Consider the following 17533-nt stretch of genomic DNA (forward strand, 5'->3'; position numbering starts at 1 on the left):
AGTTCAAACTATGTCTTTAATAAAATCATTTTTTTCCTAAAAAACTGGTCTGCAAAACACAGTGAAACATTTTCAGTAGGAGTTTGTAGATGTCAGAAATCATACTCAAATCTTAAATCATATTTATAATTTTTTTTGTTTTTCATTGACATGTTCTGTGCAATATTATACAAACAGGGCCAAGACCCATGCTGCATGTACATTTTATATGTATACTCAAGCAGAAACATGAGAGATATCTAATTGGCTTTATGTTCACTTGGTTTAGTACTAGTCTTTTGTGTCATAAATACTATTTTTAAATGTTGATGGTTTGGATTAATTTTAAATCCCTTTGAGTAAGGCTATATATCAATTTTTTGATACTTTAGTGAGTCAGATGTGTCGATATGTAAGTGACGGCATGAGAAAATACACATCATTACTGTAACACTTTTTTCCGGTATTAATCTGCTTGCATGGGGTCGGAGTATCAGTTATAGCTTTCAAATAAATGAAATAAACAACTACGGAGCAATGAGAATTTCTTTCGTTTTAGCCACTCCATTCAGAGGGAGCTGTTTTGCTACTTACCCTGCACATTTCCCTTTTTACCTTATCTAAAGCTCACTTTACAAGCTCGCTCTATTTTTCCACACAGTAGGCTAGCGAATAAAGGTGGACTTTAGTTCCCTGAGCCAGTTTTCAGACATGTCAAAAGAAGACATGATCAGGGTTTGAAGAAGCGGATGGACCCTGGGGATCCCAGAGCCCGGCCGCAGCCCTGTCTGCTGCCGCGCGCCTCTGTCCTGGAGCCCACCTAAAAATTGTGTTTCTACGACGGACAACCACAGGGCAGCATCAGCACCAAGACAGCAGTCTTCTTCCTTGCAAACGACATTTTAAAGGGGATGTGGCTTCATGCCAGAATGTGTGTAACTTTCACTGTCTGCGTGAAAGTTACATTTCAATTTATAATCTTCATCTCCTATCTTCGGAAAATGTGGCACATTTATTGGTTCTCTTCTCGTTGCTAGCCTCCAGAATTACAGGGATATGACATTTAAATTGCTAAGTTAACAAGAGCGCTTAAGTTGTTAGTTTTTAAAATGCTAATTGTCGTATCTTCCTAATATAGTAAGGCCATATTGATGAGGAGGATAAAAAAACAACTTATGTGAGTATGAGTTCAACTTGAGCTCTATATCCTTATACAGTATTTATATAATTTTAAAATTGTTTTAAAAATGTAGTTGATTCATGATAAAAATATTCATACAAGGACATTCACAGCCAACATCAAAGTACGGTGACTATTTAAACATTCACTTCATAGAGATTTTTTTTTCTTTTGCTATTTTGGCATGCATGCTTTTGTTTTTTAAATTATAACAAACTTGACTTAATATTGAATAAAGCTGGGCCAATACAAATGTTTGGAAAAAATGATTATGTATAGAATCTGTTGCAAAATGCCACTGAATCTTCTAAAAGAGTAGTAGGGTAATAACATAATACTATACCAATGGGATAGTAGAATAATGTCTTCTACTAGGAGCCATAAACATCATCTAGTAGCAAGTTGACTAGGTATTAGGGCACTTTGTTAATGAGGCCAAGTTTCTGGGTTTCTCTGCAGGAGCCAGGATAATTAATGAAAGTTGGTTCTGTGGCTTCTGAATCCCCAAATTCAATCAACTGTCTTGCAAATACACATGGCTGGTTGTAATCCAAAGCACATTCCCTGTAAATAATGAATCACAAGTGAAATGTAGGCACTTGTGGTAGCACATTTTAAATTTTGAAAATTCATTAATTTACTTTTAGTGACACTAAATTTACAGTGTTTGAGAATTTAAAAATATACGAAAAGATATTTAGCGAAGAGTTTTTCTCCCACCACCCCGGTCTCCTATCTGCCTAGATTCCTTTATCCTTCCCATTAGGTAATCACTTTTATGAGTTTCCTACGTATCCTTACCAGTGATGAGGTACAATATATGGTTACATACATTCCCTACAGCCTTTTAGAAACAAGTCGTTTTGCCCTTTAGTAATGATCTGGACCTTGTGTTTTTTTCACTGAACAATAGGTCTTGAGATTGTTTCAAAGAGCTTCTGGTTCTTCATAGCTGCATAGTATGCCATTCTGCAGAAATAGCATAGTGCATTTAACCCTCTCGTGGACATTTAGTGTCCAGGCTTCTGCCATTAGGGCAAGGCTGCCATGGAAAACACTGTCTATTTCATTTTTGTGTAAATATCAACATAACCTCTTTCTACGATAAATTCCTGGAAGTGGAATTGCCAAGTAAAATGGTACTGCCATTTGTAATTTTGATAGACACTGTTAAATTATCCTCCAAGAGACTGTTCCAATTTGCAGTCTTATTAGCAATATGTAATAATGTATTTTTCCACAGACCTGCTAGCATAGGTTGGATTCAACTTTGGAATTTTTGCCTATCTTACAGTTCAAAGTAGCTTTCATGTTATTTTTTAATTTCCGTGTATTTTGATGTGAGAGTGAAGTTGAGGAATTTTTCATATATTTCAGAGCTATTTTTGTTTCCTTTTAGCGACTTTCTTGCTTATATATTCTCTTTTTTTTTATTGTTGTTGACCTTTTTGTATTGATTTTAGGAACTCTTCATATTTTGAATCATAGCAGAAAGGCCAACTCAAATCTGAAGTTATAAAATAATTCTCCCTTGTTTTCTTGATTCTTAAATTTCATTTAAATGTTTCATCCACTTGTAATGTATCCTGGATTATGTTGTGAGGAACAGATTCAACTTTATTTTTTTTTTCCAGCTGGCTACCTACTTTTTCCAGCACCACTTATTGACTTACTCGACTGCTTCCCACTTTAAGATGGTACATATATTACAAAACAAAATCCTGTATGTATCGGAGCCTGTTTTGGGGCTGTTTCACTGGTCTATCTATTCATGTACCAGTACCACCCCATTTTAATTGGTTTAATATGTGGTAGGATTAATTCCCTTCATGTAGCTTTTCTTTTTGGAGTTTTTATGGCTACTCTGGTTTATGCATTTTTCTGTACAAACTTCAGAATCCCCTTTTTCGGTTAAAAAAAAATCTTTTTATTGGGATCATGATGAAACTTCAGCTTAGGGAGAACTCACACCTTTGTGTGATGATGTCATTCCACCTAAGAATAGTTGTCAAGTCCTTTTGTATCCTTTAGAAATGTTATTTTTTTAATGTTGGATTTGCATATTTCTGATTAAACTTATTCCTTGTTATTAATTTAATTGCTATTATAAATGGGATATTTTTTCACCACATCTTAGTTCTGGTGGTTGTTTGTATATATGAAAAGTACTGATTTTCATGTATTAATTTTGTATCTTGCTACTTTACTGAATTCTCTCATTGCTTGTTGTAGATTTTGAGTTGCTTTTCAAGGATTTAAGATATACACTGATACCACTTAAAAAGAGGGATGTTTTTGACTCTCAAACCAAATGACAAATACTAGTGATAAAGTGGGCATCTCTGTGATGTTCTATGGGTAGTGGAACTGCTTCTCGTGTTTCCCATTCAGCATTATGCTAACTCTTGGGTTGAGGTAGATATATTTTATCATGTTAAGGAGGTAGCTTTTGATTCTTATTTTACTGAATGTTGATCATTTGATACTTGATTTAGTTTGTTTATCATTTGATGAATATGATTATTAGATTTTTTCCCCTTCGATCTCTTCATATAATTGACTTAAGTTTTGCCTTGCTACATATTTACTACAACCTAGTTTGTGGCAATTTCATGACCTTTTGCTTTCTCAATGCTGGGTTTGCTTAAAGTTTAAAAATATGGAACTTTCTTTTTATAGACATATAGAAAAATAACATTTCTCTAATGAAATGCAGGTGACTTGGGAGAAAGGGGGGAACGTGGCCCTCCTGGAAGAGGTCCTAAGGGCTTGCCTGGAGCTACAGGTCTTCCAGGTAAGTGTGTTATATGGCAGCACGGGGTTGAGAAATGGGTAGCAAGTGGGCAGTCTGAATTGGATACCATTTTAAAGATTTGCTCTTTGATTACTTAAGCCTGTAACAATAACGGCTGGCACAGATTTTTCAAGAGCAACTTTAATGAAGAGTCAAATGATTTGTAAATGATGCCTGTGTTCCTCATGAGAAAACAAGTATCAGGGCTTAAAATATTAATTTCTCGAATAGATGATTTAAAAAAATCGTGTCAAGGTCCAGCCACAATGCACTCGTTAGAAAATTCTGAATGAATGAGGTCCTATCCATTGTCAGCCTCGTTGATAGTTTTCTGTTTATTTTTAACCAGAAAGAGCAACAAGAAAATCCAAGGTTTCAAACTACTCATGTTGCATAGGGAGTAACTGAAATCTTATTTTAAAAGCTCCTGTTTCAAATATCCAGACCCTCCAGAAACCCATATCCAAAAAAAATAAATAAATAAAATAAATAAACCTGAACATTCCTATTCATATAACCACAAAGAGCCATGCACAAGCCGGGTATCACAGCTGGGTTGGCTGAGGCGACAAAGTTGCCTCTGTGTGAAGAGCCTGGATTCGCTCACTGGGCGTCTGTTCTCTCTTTACACACTGGCTACTCTGTCCCCTCAGCTCAAGCTGCCACCCACTCATCCACTGGGAAATGACCTACCAGCCCAACCCCAGAAGCAGCAGAGCAGGGTGGAAAGTCAGTTGGGTCTGAGGGCATGAATGACATGCAGCCTCCCAGCGAACCCTTACAGCTGCCAGGGCGGTGGCTCAGGAAGGCTCCCAAACCCCGGAGCTGAGGAGAGTCAGGGTGAGAGGTTCTGCAGAGAAAGGGTGGTCCACGCTTCCACAGTGGATTTGGAAAACTTGGTGTAGGGAAATTTAGAAAAAGAAATGCTCATTTTCTAATTCTGACAGAGGCTTACCTATTCAATCATGACTCTAATTGCGGCCAAAAACACTGCTTTTTCATTATCCATTTCATTGCTCCTGGGAATTGCTTTCTCATTAAATTTTTTTTTTTAAATACGAATACATTTGGAGATGGCTCAAACACTGCTTTGCTAAAGCTGTGATTCATGGGTCTGTCAAGACGCTTTCACAAATAGATAAATTTTCGTGATTGGGAAAGGAAGTTTTTATGATTGGAAAAGGAAAGAAAATCTGGTTGAAGCTACATGGGACCAAGAGAAGATTTCAGTGTATGATAAAGTCTACATTCATTGATGGATGTTGAGAAGAGGAAAGGGAAATAGAATTTACTGAGTGCTTTCCTCCTTTATCAGTGGTAGCAGTAGGTGGTTTAAAGTTGATGAAAATACCGTGACAATTCACTTATCTGTATATTGTAGCATTGCCTTACAATTTCTCTTTCTCCTTCTATTTTGTTGACAAATCACGTAACAGTTCTCAGACCAGCAACTTGCATTCTTGGCAAGATTTTCCTTTATCAGAAATATATTATCATTTCTGATGACTCTTAGTTTCAAAAACTCTGTTGATAAACCATGTTTTAGGTTTCAAATGAGAAGACTGAGGCAGACCCAGCTCTGTAAGTTCAGTGTCCCAGGCTGTTGTGAGGGGACACATTATTCCCCACATGCAGTCACCCACTCAGATGTGCTGACTCTGACTGGGAGGGCTTTACATGTGCTCTTGGGCCATTGCTCTCCCAAAAAGGGGCTTCCCTGATTTGCTTTTTAGTACATGAGACATTTGTGTGTGGGCACAGTGGTTAAGGCGGGACGAGCTCATCACTGGCAGTTCTGCCTGGTCCTCATCTTGTCTCCCTTATGAAAAAATCAACTTGTTATAGCTGGTCTTGGATTTAATACTTAAATATGATTTGTTAAAAACATTTATGGGCTATTTCAGGATTGCTGCACTTGTCCTTTGCCTTTTCCTTTCTGCCGTTTGCCAGTCCTTGCCCCTTGCTTCCTGGTACCACTCCGAAATCTGGTCTTCTTGGTCTATGCTTTTGTTATATTTCTTGAAAGGATACTGACATTATTTAGTGGGAAATCTGAGTTTCAGATTATATTTTAAAAGTTTGGGCTACCTTTCAAAAGCATGCAGTTTCGCAAGTGCTTTAGCGCACAGGCACAAAGGGTTTATGTTTTCCCTAGTCCCTGAGGCGCCAGCCGGGTACTTTGGTTTTCTTTGGTTTTTAGGTCAGCTCACATTCTCTCATCTACACTATGAATATGCTTAGCTAACAATTTCTCAAATCCATCAGTCCCCAAACAAGAGCTCTTTGGGTCATTCCTCCCCTTAAGCTAGTACTGGGAAAGTGGGCTATTTGGGAGCTCCACAGTTCAGACATCCTGGGTTCAAATTTTGACTCTCACTTACTAGCTCTATGACATTGGGTGACTCCCGACTCCAAATCATAAATGCAAAGTACTGGCTCACAGTAAATTATTGAACGAGTTCACTGTCCACTGAGAGGCTGGGCTTTTTAATTTCCCTGGCAGAGCCTGGAATGTGATTAGGAATGTGGTTTCTGGTCTCTCACAAACACAATAGTAATAGGACTTCAGGGACTGGAGGAACTTCCAGTAGCACTTGGTGCAGGGACTTGTCTGGTACCTAAAAGAAACATCCTGCAGAACAGGACATCCCGCAACCTTCCTTGTTGTCCCTTAATTTGGACTTGGATTCGGGACTTAAATCCTCCTGGATGAAAAAAGTTCATTTGATCATTCTTCCTGAAGCAAACATATCTGATATATTTGGAAAACAAATGTAACTAATACCTTAATTATTTATCAGTTATCAGAATTCCTTTGCTCTTCATGGACGGTTTTAGTTCTTGGTCTCCTCTCCATATCGTATCTCACTGTTCAGTGTTAAGTATCATGCGGCTCTTTGGGGCTGTAATGGTACATTGCTTCCTATGGCCGTAGATCATTACGATAACCGCCACGCTGACTATCGTTTTGGCTGAAGTGCTCTGTTGTCTGAAGAATACCCATGAATCCTCCAGTGTGTTTCCCACAGCTGGAGGGAGGCAGAATGGGTATTTAGGAAGGATGGGCTCTGGAGCCAAGCTTCCAGGGTGCACACACGGCTGTCACTTACTTGCAGCTGCTTCTCCTCTCAGCACTTCGGTTTCTCCTCCGTATCACAAGGTTAATAACCACATGTACCTTCTAGAGTTATTTAGGAGGATCTATGTACATGTTAATACATGTGAAACACTTAGAACAGTGCCTGGCATATGGCCAGCATGCTGCAAACTTAGCTATTATTATTTTGTATTCCTCTGTTTATGTTTGAGGAAATACAGACTTAAAAGTTCACCTGCTCTAACAAAGGTCTCTCAGGTAATAAGTGGCAGAGGCAAATATTCATACTTTCTAGGTCCAGGTTCACGTAGTAGACAAAATGTTGAGCTGTCTAGTAATGTGATTCGTTTGTCTTCGCCATTCTAGCCATATAACTTCAGCAAGTCCCATAACCACTTAGTGTCTTGATTCCTTTTCGCCTCTCTCACAGAGCACAGTGGATCACATTAGAGATCCCCGGGACTTTAGATGCCCTCAACCCCCCACCCCCACCTTCGGTTTCTTCCCCACCTTCGGTTTCTTCCCACAGGCCTTTGGTGGTATCGCTTGATTGGGTTGTCTCATTAAGGGTAACTCTCTATGCCCTACTGCCACTTAACTTGCCTACTTGGGACCAGTTCCTTGACGCTCTGAGGATTTTAAGGAAACATATTTAATAATAGGTCCTGATCTCCACTGTGCATTCAAACTCATGGGGGGAAGAAGCCAGTTCAATAAGGACTCATATGTATGTGACCACCAGGAATGTAGCTTGTAAACTGACAAGCTTTCCCTTCTTGGACGAGCAGAGAAGGGCAGAGCTGGCTTTGTGCAGGGTCACACTAGGCAACTGGGCTATTTAGGTTTCTTATGCAAAATTTGCACAGAGGTGAGCTTTGCTTGTGAATATTGAGTGGAAAAAACCCCAACAAGCCCCAAACCAAAGGCACACTCAGTTTAGGCTGGTTTAGCAGTAGCCATTTATCCTATTTCCATCACTGCAGCTATTTTATTTGGCTATGGGGATCTTATATAAATAAACGGCTTTATGCCAATTCCTTAAACATATGCTTTGTCAAACACCACAAAAGTAAGCTCAGAGTAAGGTGAGAAATGTAAGGAAGTCCCTGGAACATACAAACATTTTACATAACCCGTGGATAAATCACCAAATTAATGCTGAAAATTACTTTCAGGTTTTTTTTTTTTCTTTTTTTTAAGGCCTTTATACACAGTCCCTTTCACTCTGCGGCATTTATTAGATCCTTCAGAATGTTCCAGCGGGGACTGGTCTCCATCAATGAAACATGACTACCCTCTAGTGTTCGCACAGAGAATGACACAGACATTCATTTTTAAAAATAACGAAATATTTGGCCGTAACGTTTTTATAGGTCCTTGAAATTTCAGAAAACTGTGTAATCATTAGCTAGTTAGTGCAGCTAACACACCCACGAGGGAGACAAAGCAGAATGAAAACACTTCAGATCTGTTTTCTTCTGAAGAGTTGGAGGGTAGTTCATAGATACTCGCTAATGCAGCTGCTGGACTTCTTGAACGATTTGGACTGTGACATAGTGTCACCCCAAAATTACATCCTAAACAGTAACAAAAACATTTGAGACTAAATGCCCAGGGTGCGGACTCACCAGAAATTGATGATGATCTGTTATGTGATGGCTGGGTTTTTTTCCTCTGGTCATTTCTACAGGACAAAACCTCAGAAAAAATATCTTTAGTTTCTTACGATAGAGCTCCAGAAGAATCAGTACTACTCTTGGTTATTGTGCCTCTTCTTTTTACTCCCTAGTCAATTCAGGTGCAAAAAATTAAACAAAAAACACCCTCCCACCCATACATGCCGGCACGCGCACGCGCAATCGCGCACACACCTCGGCAGAATTAGCTCATCAGTGGGTATGGAAATATGGTTGGGTTAGAGTGGCGGGGAAGGGCCCTTGTTTCTAGCTGCAACACCCTCTAGCTGTGTGACGATGGACGATTATTTAGCCTTCTTAACTCAGTTCACACAAGAGGAAAATAGGATCAATAATGAGCACAGTTCATGGCCATGGTAAAATGGAAATATTTTATAAGTGTTGATGATGATAATGACAGTGACATCCAGAGCTCCAGAGGGTCAATTGCTGTATTTGCCCAAGGGAGAATTGGACTAGATGTACTTTACATAAAGTAAATTGAGGGTACACAGGATGGCCTCATCAATTCTTTCCTCAAAGGATGAGCAGGAATCTGGAATAAAGGCAGCAAGGGAAAAACCTCTCCTGGAATGTGTAGTGATGGGGAACCACATATGAAAACCTAAAAAGCTTTCCTTCTGCTTTCTTTTTTTTCCCAAATATTTTATTTATCCATTTGTCAGAGAGAGAGACACACAGAGAGAGCACAAGCAGTGGGGAATGGCAGAGGCAGAGGGAGAAGCAGACTCCCCGCTGAGCAGGGAACCCGATGCGGGACTCGATCCCAGGACCCAGGGATCATGACCTGAGCCGAAGGCAGACTCTCAATGACTGAGCCACCCAGGCGCCCCTTTCCTTCTGCTTTCTAATATTGTTGTGTAGTAGAGAATAAATTCCCTTAAGTTTAAGGTTTTAGGCAGGAGGCTGGCTGTACAAATGTGCAATAAAAATTTGAATTAGTTGGTAACATGTAGAAACGGAGAGACCTATTCCAGAATGCAGCTTCTAGCTTTCTTGACAATTAGCAGAGGTTCTGCAGGCTCCCGTGCGTCTTCCCTCATGGCAGCTGTTGGCTGGAGCCGAGCTGCCCCAGGCCCGTCCTCCCTGTTGCCTCCCTACCACCAATGGGGAGTTCTCATCACATCAGTTTTCTTCTTGTAAAGACTGCAGGGCATTTCTTTACTACCTTAAGGGCCAGCAAACTTTTTCTGTAAAGGGCCAGAGCTTTTGGATCTGTGGGCCCTGCAGGCTCTGTGGAGGTTGTACAGCTCTGCCCCTGTAATGAAAAAGCAGCTGTCGGGAATATATACACAAATGGCCATGGCTCTGTTCTAGTAGAACTATTTACAAAAATAGGCGTTGGCTCATGGGCTCCCCTCTGTTCGCCCACCCCAGTCTGCCTTACCCGCTTTGCCTCTGGGGTCATTTGGTTTGTGACCTCTCCTTTGGGCATCTTTCTCCTCTTCATCTTGATTTGATTTTGTGAAGGCAGACCTGGTATGTCTCCATGGGAATAGTGCTGCTCCTAAAGTTATGAAAGTTACCCTTTATGTGCCCCTTTATCTGGCCTAGCTTTTAAACCTTAAAAGAGCAACTTCGAACAACTGCTTGTATCAGGAGACCTGAAGAGGCTCTGCTAGAGGCTTATTTATAGGTGCTCTTGATTAGGGAAAGACTTTCTCAGGGGCCTGGTCTTTAGAGGAAAACACAATCATCTGCTTCACTACAACTTAATATAGTTAAATGGAGGCTTATGGGATACATTAGGGGAAATTACTTACATCTCTGCTTATCTACAGCCTTGAGATGGATAGAATCAAAGATAATTATTCTCTTAAAACTTAATAATAAGTCGTTCTATCTTCTTGCTGTGTGTGGATCTAATTGAGAGAATCACAGGAAGAATGAGATCTTACATACAAAGTAAGATCTCTAATCTATCTTCCTTCTAAAAGTATGTGAGAGGGCGCCTGGGTGCCTCAGTCTGTTAGGTGTCTGCCTTTGGCTCAGGTCATGATCCCAGGTCCTGAGATCCAGTCCGCTGTCGGGCTCCCCGCTCAGTGGAGAGCCTGCTTCTCCCTCTCCCTCTGCTGCTCTGCCTACTTGTGCTTGTGCTCTCTCTGTCAAATAAATAAATAAAATCTAAAATAAATGAAAATATGTGAGATATATGTAATAAGATGACTTAATAAGACCAGACCACTATAATAAGACCAATAAAAGACACGTGTAATAAGACCACGAAAATAGAAAAAGAAAACTAAAATCACTGAGAGAGAAGGAAAGTAAATCTAAGCAAATACATAATTGAACATGTTCACCGTCTGGCTGAATGGCCGAGGTAGGATGGCTGAGATGGAATGAGGATCTCTATGAAACTGTATCATCATGGCATACACAATTTGTCTCACACTAGTTTCTTCCCGCCATCTTTACGCTAATAGTGCTAAAACACGGCTGGTGTGATGGGGTGCGTAAACATTCAGCAGAAATTCCTGTTATGGGGTACTCTGCTTCAGAGAATGTGCCCCATGGGGTGACCAAACAACATTTGAACATGACAAAGGGAGAAAATGCTCCCAAGGAATTCAGGCCATGATACAATTCACGTAGGGGTGAACCCCTGATGAGAAAACATCTGGGAAGTTTGTAGGTGCATTGCACAGGCTTCTAAGACATCCATCAGTGATATCCTCATAATCATAATAGCCCCTATTTATTAGATGCTTTCAGGCATGGAATTTAGTTTTGAGGAAGGTATCGTCCCATCTTGGAGATGAAGAAACTGAACATTTAGTGACTTGCTAATGTCACCCTAATCACAAATGCCAGAGCAAGAACTTAGAGCTGTCTCTAAATCCTATGCTTCTAACCACTGAGCTATACTTGTACTCCCTGTCTGGAGACAGATCACCTATTAGGGATGATGCCGCTGGAGAAATACAATGTGAGCCACAAGGAGAGTTGTGTGCATAATTTTAAATCTGCTAGTAGCCACATTATCAACGTCAAAAGAATCAGGTGAAATTAATTTTAATAATACAGTTTAACCCATTGCGACCAAAATATTATCATTTTACCATGTAATAAGAACAAAAATTATTAATGAAATATATTTTAATTTTTCAAAGTCCAGGTGTGTTTTACACTCTTACAGTTCATCCCAATTTGACTTAGCCACATTTCAGTGCTCAATAGACATTTGCGGCTGGAGGCTACCATACTGGAGATGCTGAGGCCTCCTTCCATTTTTAATTTCTAAGAAACCCAAGTCCAGCGAAGGAATTTTATCATCATCATCATCGATCTTCACCCATCATTTCCAAAAGCACTTACTAAGGCCCTGTGTGCACCCCGCTGGGCTGGGGGAGGGAGTCCGGGGCCATCGGCCAGCTCACAGCCTTCGGGGTTCTCCTGTTCACATGTGCAATCGTTTGTGTTTCAGGTGAACCAGGTCCTGCCAGCTACGGGAGGAATGGCCGGGATGGCGAGCGAGGTCCCCCAGGGGTGGCAGGAATTCCCGGGGTACCTGGTCCCCCGGGCCCTCCTGGCCCTCCTGGGTTTTGCGAGCCAGCCTCCTGCACCCTGCAGGCTGGGCAACGGGCATTTAGCAAAGGGCCCGATCAGTGAAAAGCTTAGTGCCACGTGGCTGTCTGCATAAACCATGCCTGGCAGGGGAGCGTGGAGGAGAAACACCACCGAAGCCGAGGCAAGAGACAACGATGCATTACCATCAACGTTATTACATAAGTCTTAATGACAGATTTAAAACAATGGTGCTATTCAATAAATCCTCTTGCTTTGCCCTTGGAGGGGAGACAGGAGAGTCATCAGATAAAAACAAAAACAAAACCCCAAAACCCTCCCTTTAAATAAATTTATAATCCTATTCCCGGGATGTTGAACTTTAGCGCGCTGTACATGTGTGACCCGTCGTGGGCCACTGTGCCAATAAAGAAGGACAACTGTTTGGTTTTCCTTAGCTGGAGTAGTTCTTTTCCTTTTTTATTTAGATGTTCTCAGATTACTGTTTCGGTCATACAGAGGATTATCAGACCAGTGAGGAAGAAACCTCACTGTAGTCACTAGAACTGGTGCTTAAAATGCCCAGCAGTGTGTCCTCTCGTGTCCTCTCGGGAGCCGTCCGCAATGATTTCCTTACGTCACGTGCTGGTTTTTGTAGTCAGCCTGGATTTTTGTTGAACTGTACTGTATCCCAAACCCATTAATGTTTTGAGCTCTTCTATGTGAAGCAAAGAAGGAATTTTAGTATCCTGACATTCAAAGTTTTAATGAGGTTATTTATTTTCAAGGTTTGAGGTAACATCCCTGGTTGTACCAAAGAAGAAATAAATATGGTTTCTTAATCTCTTGTATGTTTTCTTATAAATAATCATGTTCAATGAAGTCACTGAACTTATTTAAATACATTGAAAAATTTCTAGTTACTGGTATTTCTATAGGCATGTTTATAATAGTAGTGCTTTTTCTCTATGGAGAAATTAAAAAAAAAAAAAAAAAAAAAAAACCCTTCCTGTTCCCTAGGGGGTGTTACCCTGGGGATAGAAGTTCTTTGTGTGTATGTGTGCAGCGTGCAGGAGAGCTTCAAGGACCTTTTCGAAATTTTAATGAAAGCTATGGGGCCATCATCCCAGAAAAACACATGAGTGCATCTGTACAAACATGTTGGCAGACTATTTCAGACTTCATTTCAGACTTGGTTTCTAGGTTAGGAACCACTGTTTTTGTGTCAATGGTTAGCACCTTCCTATTCAGAACTTCACTGCTGCAAAAATGATTTATGTTTCACCATTTTTCACCATTTTTCGTAGACATTTTATGACGACAGCTCAGCTAAAGCACTGTATTCTTATCAATAGGATAGGTATTGCCTGACCACTCAAGCACTTTCTTACTATTTACATAGTCACATTGACTGGCTATTTTATTGACATTTCTATCAACTATTGATCAGACTTAATATATTAATTTTATGTCACAGTAACTTCTCCCAGGGGGATGGCACAGTGCTCAAAACAGTCAATATCTCCAGTTGGTTTATGGAATTCAGTTATCTCAAATCAAGGGGGAGTGAGCCCTAATAGGATCTTTGATACCAATTTTTTTCTTTTGTGTACTTGCTATACATTTAAAAATTTTAGCCCTATTTGTTTGGCTAAATCAATCATTATTTAATTTGTATTTGGATTTCTTTAAGTTTTTAAAAAGATTTATTTATTTATTTAAGTAATCTCCACACCCACCATGGGGCTTGAACTCATGACCTGAGATCGAGTCGCATACTCTCCCGAAGGAGCCATCCAGGCACTCCTCCCCTCTCCCTGCATTTGGATTTCTTTAAAACTTCTCCGAGCATCTAGTTCTGTGCTTTGAGCATGGATTGTGCTTCAGGAGAATGATTCCAACTTGGCTGCATAAATGAATGCCATTTACACACACTGAAAAGGATGTTTTCCTTCATGTGGAATAGATAATTTTTGGAAATAGAGACATCCGTTCTAACTACTTAAAATGATCTTTATATAAATGGCAAACCTTTTTAGGTACTGCAACATTTAACCAAATAAATGCAAAGAAATGGCCTTGTCTTTCCACAAAGATGGTTTTATTTTAACGGGAGTGACATAATCAAATACAACAAAAGAAAAATTAGATAACCAAATAAATACATTTCCCAGTTCTATAATATTGTATTCATAAGAAAATTTTTAAAAAATAAAATTTCAAAGAACAGTTCATCCAACTGTTTTACAAACCTGATGTAGAAAAGGCTGTGCAACAAGCTCCACGGACACCATACACAATATTGGAAACAACCACTTACAAACAGATGATGCAAAACTAGTACATTCCAAATGGTGGGAACAATCCATTGTAAATTCAGTTAAGTGAAGTAGTTTACAGAAGCCGTAAATACTTGACTGAGAAATTGCAAAGAAAAGCATCCAACAAATCCTCTCCAATGAAAGAGTTGATAAATATTTAATTAAGCCAAATCTCTCTCTAGCAAAACAGAAAGTTCAAAACCTCTTTGAGATATTTTTAAAAGTTGGGTGAAGTGCTACCTAGAGCACTCACTGAGAGAAGAGTGTGTGAGTAATTAAGGTTGGCTGGAAACTGGCATATTACTCAAGGGCAAATGATCACTGATTTATTTCTAGTCAGTGCTTCTATGGCATTATGATATGATTTTCATCCCAAATGTCTGACAGGTTGGTTAAGAACTATGGAAATCACTTCCAAGGTTGACTGAGCACTTAAATTCACTGGCATGGTTTGGGATAATTGACTTCTGTCTAGCAGAAGAGTATGAACTAGTAGTCATATCAGTTACGTGATTGATTTGATCATAGACACTTTCTATGTCAAACTGTCTAAATGAATATTGCTATTCTTAAACATCATTAGTAAAATCTGATTTATTTGCCACCTGAAATAAGCTAGACTCCCTTCTTTAGAAGATCATCTCTATTATTTGATTTTTTTGGCTACGACAGTGTTTCTGGCATATAATATCTATGAGTTTACAAATAAGCCATTTTAGGGAGAATATCACTAAAAATACATAAAATCATACCAAATATCAAGAAAGTTGCTTTTTTCTGTTAGCCCTGGCAAAAGGAGTGAAAAAGTACTAATGAGAAAAAAAATACGAGCAAGCTAGTGATTCTGCCATTTACAAATTTTGCAATGGACATAAATGGTTTTAAATATCTTTAATAAAGAATATTTGTGCTCAATAAATACAGGTCAAGTCCTTTTTTTTCCATTGAGTAAAGCAAATCTTTTTCATTTGTGCACTTAACCCTTTTCAGTGAGCTTGTGATCTGGGATGGTGGTATTAAGTGCATATGGTTCAGTAAATATTAAATCACAATCTGTTAACCATTACAATGTAGGACTATAAATACACATGCTCAAATGCTCTTTAAATGATTAACTAGGGGAAGTGTAATCTATTTGTTAGATCCAGTTATCAGAAAGAGGATGCTGATATTATTTTTAGTCTTCGTAAATGGCAATCCATATTAACTTTCTCCTTAACATGCTTCCACATCTTACTCTTGACTCCAACAAGTTGTCTAAGACTAACTAGAGAGAGAACAAATGAGGGAAAATGGCTCCAAGAAACTATCTTTCTTTTTAAGATTTATTTGCATTTGTCTTTGGCCTCCATGTTGAAGATCTGTGTGTGAAAAGACTTGAGAATATTCCTTAGAGAACACCTGGTTAATTTACTATATCACAAGGAGACCTGAAGATGAGAATAGTTAAGACCTACGTAAATCATTTCCCAGTCTAAACAGACATGTAAATCCACGGGCATGTTTTGATGTGATTAATTTCTGTTAAGGAAACATGCTATGTATTTAACTTCTTATTGCCTATTGCCTTATCATTAATGATGTAAGAGCTTACATTTATGAGAAAAGTTAACTGTGATATTTCTTATCTTGCTCAGGCCCCTCTATACCAACGAGTCTTAAATGATTTTAGTGAGGAGATCACTTTTGTGTGACAAAAGTTGCAAAGGATGGATTGTTCTCTGACTTTTGTTTCTGCTTGTAATTCTTATCCACAATCATCAGACGAGGCTTTTTATGAGCTGCCAGGGAGATGGGTAATAAACTTAATTATTATGAGCTAAGCACTGATTCCTGTGACAAGCAAAGGCATAATCTCCAGCATGGAATAAACATGAAACCTGCAATAGTCCAAGTTACAGGTTTCCTGGACATCTGTGTGGCTCGCGTTTGGTATGCGAGTGCTTTGGGGGCATCTTTGTGGCTGAGACCTACAAGAATGGAGCTAAGTGTGGAGCTTCAGCCATGAGAAATGGTGAAATGGTAGAGAGTAGAAATGGTGTTAATAACTGCACCTTAGAATTCCCTGATTTAGGGTCAAATCCTTTATTGCTAAGATAAGCGAAAAGCTTATTATATATCGTGGACATATAGGAATCAAGGCCTCAAAGCATTATATCCAAGTGAGATTTGGAATAACAGTAGTGCCATTCCACTTAACTTGATTATGTCAAACGAAATCTTAAATAGTTGGATGAGGTAAGGTAGAGAACAAACAAAATGGGGAAAAAATATACCCTAAATGTTATTTTAAAAATAAATAGTTATAAAATATGCCATAAAACAATCTGAATTTAAATACATCAATACACTGAAAAATATTTATCCCTAAAATATACTTTAAATAATACAGTAAAATGAAAAATTGTAAATTAATTAGCATCTTTACACCCATAAGCTTATTATGGTCAAATGACACACACCCTTCTGATGAACTTAATTCTTATTGAACTACCCCATAAGTTTAATGAAATCTCCTACTTTATTAGTATTCACTTTTGACAAATTCATGAAGTAGGTAGCTGACTCCTTGAGTTGTACCATGTATCACTCTTTACTATATTATGTGAACATGAAATGTTTTCCATTTAGATTTTCTTAGACTTGGCTTTGGTTTTATAAGCCTGTCTTATCTTTGAGGTAAGTTTTTGCTCTTCTGGGTCTGCTTGTCTGAGTGAGCTTTCTCTGTGCTCAGGTTCTTCATTCAGTTTAAACTGACCAGTTAGTCTGGCATGATTTTGTTGAGGAAAATGGATTATGACTCCAGCTACCCAACACAGTAAAACTGAAAACATCCATTTGTCTTGTTTCCTGAGTCTCCTAGTAATTAAAAAAAATTAACAGAAATCATGCTACCACTGCCAGGCAACTAGTAAATGAATTCAATGGGCTGAGTCACTTAGAAGTACTGAGGCATAA

General features: G+C 39.0%; 1 protein-coding gene across 1 annotated transcript in view; it reads left to right on the top strand.

The window, feature by feature from the left end:
* COL9A1 (collagen type IX alpha 1 chain) overlaps nt 1-12397 on the top strand; it is an 83466-nt gene extending 71069 nt beyond the window's left edge. Inside the window, exons 37-38 of the mRNA XM_032410140.1 lie at nt 3876-3953; nt 12175-12397. Coding sequence (XP_032266031.1) covers nt 3876-3953; nt 12175-12359 — 263 coding nt within the window. The 3' untranslated portion in view covers nt 12360-12397. The remainder of the gene's footprint in view (nt 1-3875; nt 3954-12174) is intronic.
* The last annotated feature ends 5136 nt before the right edge of the window (nt 12398-17533 follow it).

Source organism: Phoca vitulina, unplaced genomic scaffold (assembly GCF_004348235.1).
Source record: "Phoca vitulina isolate PV1807 unplaced genomic scaffold, GSC_HSeal_1.0 scaffold11, whole genome shotgun sequence".
In the NCBI taxonomy this organism is placed as follows: Eukaryota; Metazoa; Chordata; class Mammalia; order Carnivora; family Phocidae; genus Phoca; species Phoca vitulina.